The 7043-nt window shown below is 35.3% G+C and overlaps 1 protein-coding gene across 1 annotated transcript; it reads right to left on the bottom strand.

Moving 5' to 3' along the window:
- Positions 1–3413: 3413 nt before the first annotated feature.
- Positions 3414–4373, bottom strand: LOC103259969 (olfactory receptor 10X1-like). Its single transcript, XM_008057617.2, has one exon. The coding sequence runs from the start codon at positions 4344–4346 to the stop codon at positions 3414–3416; it is 933 nt and encodes a 310-aa protein (XP_008055808.1). The 5' UTR covers positions 4347–4373.
- Between the last annotated feature and the right edge of the window lie 2670 nt (positions 4374–7043).

Genomic DNA, 7043 nt, shown 5'->3' with positions numbered 1-7043 from the left:
GAATCAACATTGTGAAGATGTCCATCTTATCTTAGGCAATCTACAAATTCATTGCAATACTCATCAAATTACCAGCAACATTTTTCTCAAATCAAGAAAAAACAACACAGGAATTCATATGGAAACACAAATGTCCAAGAATAGCCAGAACAATCCTCAGCAAAAAAAAACAAAAACAAAAAAAACAAAGCAGGTGGTATCACATTACTAGACTTCAAACTTTACTATAAAGCTACAATCATCAAAACAGCTTGGTATTGGTATAGGAACATATAGATCAATGGAATAAAACTGAGATTGCAGAAGCAAAACCTCAATTCATCAACAAACTCATCTTCGACAAACTCTCCACCAGCCTTTAATTTTAACCATCAAATAGGCATGTGATGGTACTTCATTGGGGTTTTATGTTTATCTTCATGCTTACTAATAAGATAAAATGGTTTTTCAGATAGTTATTGAACATTTGGATATTCTCTTTTATAAAGGTTCTATTCACATCTCTTGTATAATTTTTTATTGTCTTTTTATTGATTTGTTTTTGTGGACTTTTATCTATTTTAAGAAAAATTTTTACAGTCAAATACTGTATAATCTGGTCAATGACAGGCAACATATACAATGGTGGTCCCATAAGATTACAATACTAATTTTCTGCTGTACCTTTTCTATATTTAGATATGTTTAAACACACAAATACCTACCATTGTGCTATAATTGCCTACAGTCTTCTGTATGGTAACATAATGTTCAGGTTTGTGCCCTAGAAGCCACACAGGTTATACAATAGACTAGGTGTTATTTGTGTAAGTAAATTTGATGACGTTTGTGCAATGGCAAAATTACCTAATGCCTTATTTCTCAGAGTGTATCCTCATTGTTAAGTGATGCATGATTGAATATGCAAAATGAGAGATTTTGCCATTTGTATGCTATAAATTTTTTCTCTTTCTGTGAATTTTTTGTTTAATCCCTATAAAATAAAACATAAATAACATCATTAAAGCAAATACATATCTTAGTGAATTTTTTGTAAGGCAAAACTTTTGTAATCATTATTTAGATCAAGAAAAATTACTTGGTCATTCAGTAGCTGCTTCATCTGTCCCTCTCTGTGCCCAATTCAAAGTCATAACTTCCCTTAATTTTATACTTATCGCTCTCTGAAATATCTTCATAGTTTTATTATTTATTTTTCCTATCTTCTCCCTAAGTAGTGATTTGTTGATGAATACACTTTCTCAATTTTGATTTAATTAATCTTTTCAACTTTAGGTAATATTTTTATGTATAGTTTAAATATTTCCTATACCAAATTAATGAAGACATCTTATACTACTTTTGAAACTTTTATTATTTTGTTTTTCAAACTTAGTCTTTGATATTAAGAAATCAATTTTTTCCTCATATTTTGTTTTTTCCCATATGGATATGCTATTTCCTAGCACCAGTTATTGAAAGTCTGTCATTTCTTCACTGCTCTGTAAGGCTATATTTGCCATAAACCAAGTGCCCGTATGTGCATGAGTCTTGGGTATATTTAGTGTTCATTTATTTACTTATTTCTAGCAAATGGCAATTTCTGTCAAAGTCAATATATAAGGCAAAACAGGTTAATTGAGCCGGGCTTGGTGGCTCAGTCTGTAATCCCATGCCTTTGGGAGGCTGAGGTGAGTGAATTGCCTGAGCCCGCGGGTTCGAGACCGGCTGGGCAGTGAGACTTCATCTCTACAATAAATCAAAAAATCAGCTGGGTGTGGTAGTGCATGCCTGTAATTCTGGCTACTTGGAAGACTAAGGCGGAAGGATCGCCGGAGCCCAGCAGGTCGAGGCTGCGGTGGCCGGGAGCAGCCACTGCACTCCAGTCTGGGCAACAGAGTGAGACTCCAACTTAAAAAAAAAAAAAACAGGTTAATTGATCTAAATTCAGATTCAGAGACTTGTGTCTAGACTTAACATAATATCCTCTGCACACACCATGAGTGAGTCAACTTTATTTGTAGACTTTTGCTTCCCTAAATTGAATAACCCATTGTCAAGAGTGGAATCAAAGTAAAAGAAGCACTCCAGTCACTGATGCAATGATCACAGGTTGAAGATAGCAGAGATTTTGTCTGCATATATACCATAGAAATTATCCCAAGGAAAGAAAGAAAGATATGATAAGTAGTAAATTTAATCAGTTAATGTCCATAATAATTTGTATCTATTACCTCATTCACTTTCACAACAGTTTCAGAAATAATAGAATTCATGCAACCCCACTGGGCCCCCTCCCACTGTGGGAGCTTTTCTGTCCATTTAATAAATTCTGCTTTAAAAAAAGAAGAAATAATAGATTTCAAACTTATTGCAATACTTTTAATATAAATTCTATATACACCAAATCCCAGTACAAATTTTATATTTGTATTTGAAGTCACAGAGTTGATTAAAAACAGAACTGAGAAAAGGATTCAGCAATTTTCCTAGACTTGAAGTATGCATTTTCATTGCTATCACTCACTATTCTGTAATATAAACTCCAAAGTGTTTCTAATTTTCTTCATAGTAATGTAAAGAACTGATGTTGTGTTCATCTGGTTTCCTCCATTACACATTGTATGCCCTGCCACAATTAACCCAAACACTTATCTTCATCAAATATTCCAATATTATGACATATTTCTTTAACAGTTGCTTTTGAATGTCTTAAGCTTAGAGAAAATGGGACACATTTCTCACATCCATAGTTACCCCAGTCACAGAATATACAGCCTCTAATGTCTTGTTTACTCATGTGAAGCAATGTTGCAAGATATCCGACATACTCAAAAATTAGTATTTGAGTCATTGGAAGGTCATGAACAAGGTGTTATTAAAAATATTTAGTAAAAAATATGGCATGAGCACTTAACAAATCTGTTTATGTATGCATGTGTGTTAAGATATACACAAATAGACATTTGGTGGTTTTTACATGGTGTGTCTCATCCGAAATGGTTTGCCTCCTGGAAGTTACAACCAGTGCTTTACAATCTTGCCTAGAAAAACTCATTAACCTTTACATTTTTTATTTCAAACTGTCTCTCAGTACAGTGGTAATATGTGTTTTCTTTTCATTTCACATTCCTCCTTTGCCCACTTCATGAATGATGCAGGACACCAGAGGTTGATCAGCAGAATCCTATGTCGGCAGGAACATTCTTCCTCTGATATTGGAAAGTAGAAGAACTGAACAACTTCCTCAACCAGCTAAATAAATATTTGTGTTGGCATCCTTGAGATTCTAGTCTCAGTTATTTGCTACCCATATCTTAGTCTTTGGAAAGAAGCAAATGGCATCATAGCCTTCTCAGAGATAACACGATAAATGTCTCATTGAATTCTGGGGGCATTGAGCTATGCTTCAAATCAACAGTAATAACTCAACATTATTTTTTCAAGGGAACTCTGTTTTCAATCACCTTTCTAAAAGCATTCTTCATGTCCTTATACCTGAGGCTGAATATCATGGGGCTGAGGAAAGGAGTAATGACAGTATAAGGGACTGCTATGAGTGTGTCATCTCCACTTGAGGCTTCTGGTTTCAAATAAACAATAGGTGCAAAACCAAAGTGAATGATGACCACTGTGAGGTGGGAGGCACAGGTGGAGAATGCCTTCTGCTTACCCTCAGCTGAAGGGATCCTGAGGACAGTAGAAAGAATAAAAATATAAGTTAAGATGATGAGCAGGAAGGTACCCAGCAAGCCTGATACTGAGATCACTATTACAATGAATTCCGTGAGGACACTCTCTATACAGGACAGCCTAACAACAGCCCGCATATGACAGAAGAAATGTTTGACAAGTTTGGGACTGCAAAAAGAGCCCCTGAATATCAGTGCCATTTCTATCAGAGAGATAAAAAAGCCTGCAGCCCAAGCAGAGGCTACAAGTTGTCCACATACAATGTTGGTCCTAAGCAGTGGATATCGTAGAGCATTACAGATGGTGAGAAAGCGTTCATACCCCATCAAAGTGAGGATGATGCAGTTTGTGTCACCAAGTCCCAAGAAGAAACACATCTGTAAGACACAACTTATGATTGAGACGCTTCTGTTCTTGGCCAGTAGATCTTCTAGCATCTTGGGTATGATAGCCAATGTGTAGCAGGTCTCAGAGAAGGAGAGTGCACTGAGGAAGAGGTATATAGGGGTGTGGAGAGACCTGTCCACCCAAGTTAGGCCCATGATGGTCAGACTACCTGCAAGAGTGAGAAGGTAGAGGCAAAAGAAGACCACAAAGAGGAATGTCTGTACATGTGGGTAAACAGAAAAGCCAATGAGAATAAATTCTTTAAGGATTATCTGGTTGACCTTCATTGTTTTGATGTCTGAAATCTGAAAGAAACAACAAATAAACATTAAAGTATCCATTGTCCATTGACATTACCATATGAAAGTTTTGCTCTGAATAAGACAAATTATCAGAGTTACAACACTCAACTGCTTTTTCATTTAGTTTAGCAAAACCATGTGTATGTAGGTGATGCATTTGTCCTACTTTTTGTTTACTAATTTTTCCCCTATTCAGCAATTAATTACTGATGACTTAATTTTGTGACAAGAAAGCTTGCCCTGGTTTATTGCTTCAAAAAATTACTGGCTGATAATATAAAAAGGGAGAACATACTCCAGTTGATGTCCAAGTGTAAGAGATTCAGATGCATTTGGTGAGTCAGATTTAAATGAGCTTCTGAACACTGAAAAAAATTACTAAGTGACTGATAGACAGAGTTAGTGTCCAACATAGCAACTTCCACATAATGCATAGTCTGTAAATGTTAACAGACTGAAGATTAATAATTGATTTCCTAGATACTTTAGGATGAAACTTGGATAATAAATTATAATTGTTGGAGAGGACCACAATCATTTTTACTTTTTAAAGAAGCCATTTAAGTCCTAAAATATTAAAGGAAAGCACATGCTCTCATCCTCCTACCATGAGAAGGAAGAAAAAAATATAGGAAGAAATCCAAACGATTTATAGTAATTAATTAGAATATTTGGATGGTCTTGATAAACCGACTCTTTATGCAAGCATAGAGGAGGTGGCAGTTGAGATTTTGTCCATTTCATTAATGCCAAGCTTAGCATCCAAAAAGATAAATGCTATTTAGTCATCGTAAGCATTTTTCAATAATTCAACATCAGATTTATTCTCAGATGCCTCTGATTTTGACAACACATTGCTTGTCCTTATATTTAACACATTCTTTCAGCCTTGTAGCATATTGAGCTACTGTTTTTCCTGTACCATATGTCAGTATATTTAATAACTAGAGTTGGTAGAGTCTACATTTTTCCAAATTCTTTAAAATGTTTATTGATTTTACTCTTCACAGCATAAATATAAAGTGGATAGGACAGCTGTGTAATGTGTAAGACAGGTATGACAGCTGTGTAATGTGTAAGACAGGTATTTACTGATTTTAAAAAGAAATAATATATCTAGGAAGTAATATATTTATATTGTTTTGACTTTAATTATGTATACTTTCCATTTCTCAATGCTTACTTTTTATCCTCAAGAGACAAGTCATATATTTCTGTATGTTTCAGAGATGGTAACAAGGAGCATTTTAAGAAGGTAATAAGTTGCAGTAAATTTTGGATGGATGGGTTAATCACCAAAAACATGCTTAATTTATAAGCATTTTCTGTTTTACTTTGTTATTCAGCACTATACAGCTTATGATTTTTGAGCATGGGGAGTAACAGACTTTCCATTCTAAGTTGATCTAGTCCAGCATAAGATTAGGCATTCTCATGGCAGAATCTAGTTGAGAGTCAAAAGAGCCAGTTGAAAAACAGTCTGAATTATAAGTGGTTCCAGAAATAATCCATAACCCCATGAGCTCTATCTTATAGGTCTCTTTGGTTCTTTTCCTGTTAGACCTGGCAAGCCCTAAACATATTCTCTTCCAATCATACATGAATCACAGGAACTATTTTTTAAAATTTCCTTCAACTTTTTCTTCATTCGTTTCCCTTTCTCTCACTGTGTCCACTCTCCTTATATGTGATAGCCATCTCCCATTGAGAAGATTAGAGCGTTTTTCTGTCCTGTTGCCTAAGAGTATATCAGCAGGGACAGTGTCTACTAAAACCTTGGGCTTTCTCCTGAGGCTTCTTACTATAAACTTGTTTGGTATCCAAATTTAGTATGAGCATCCTTGGGTTCCAAATGCACTTGCAGATTATTCTTCCAATTTCCCCCCATAATCAGATTTCTGTAGCATTTTGGATTGTTCCAAAAGGCATCCTTTCCCTCCCAGAAATACTAGGTCCCAAAAGATCCCTTCTGCTTACCCCTAAGCCACTATAGAAAATTTCTTCCATCGGTAGAGCGCTTCTCACACCAAGGCTCTTAAACATGTCTGACCCTTCATTGTAACTCTTTAAGAAATACAATTATAGAGATTCAAAAACTAAAATATTAGCTAAGTATATCAAAGGAAAAATGGAATATATTGGCAAAATAAGTTGTTTTAGTACCTGGTATCTTTAGTACAAAACCCAAGCTTTTTCTAACATACTATCTGAGAAACAATCTGATTTCCTAAAACATGTTCTAACCCTTCTAACACAGTTGAAGCGTGGAAAGTTGAGGTTGTTTTCAAAGTTGCTATTAAATTCAGAAATTTCAAATTCTTTGAAAATGCAAAGAATCGCCAACACAAATTTCAGAATAGGTCTCTTTAAAAAAAATTTAGTCACTACTTAACTGTGTACCAAATATTCACTTGGTGAATTATCAGCCCTGGAGTATAAACGTCTGAATTTCCTCTGTTTCTGGTATACTCTAAAGTGTGTGTGTGTGTGTGTGTGTGTGTGTGTGGTGTGTGTGTGGTGCATGTAGGGAGGATGCTATATGCCACCTTATTCTCAATTGCCTCTGAAGTTGTCCCTAAATCTACTTATGTCAAATTTAATTTGGGACATAGAGTCTCTGACATTTATACTGTGTGTGTGACACACACACACACACACACACACACACACACACACACACAC

This window comes from Carlito syrichta, unplaced genomic scaffold (assembly GCF_000164805.1).
Source record: "Carlito syrichta isolate Samal-C Ts95f unplaced genomic scaffold, Tarsius_syrichta-2.0.1 Scaffold87203, whole genome shotgun sequence".
Taxonomy (NCBI): Eukaryota; Metazoa; Chordata; class Mammalia; order Primates; family Tarsiidae; genus Carlito; species Carlito syrichta.
This window is presented reverse-complemented; position numbering and strand designations above follow the sequence as displayed.

Bases quoted from the DNA above. Each gene is read 5' to 3' on its own strand.
- LOC103259969 (XM_008057617.2), bottom strand. From the start codon at position 4,346: ATGAAGGTCAACCAGATAATCCTTAAAGAATTTATTCTCATTGGCTTT.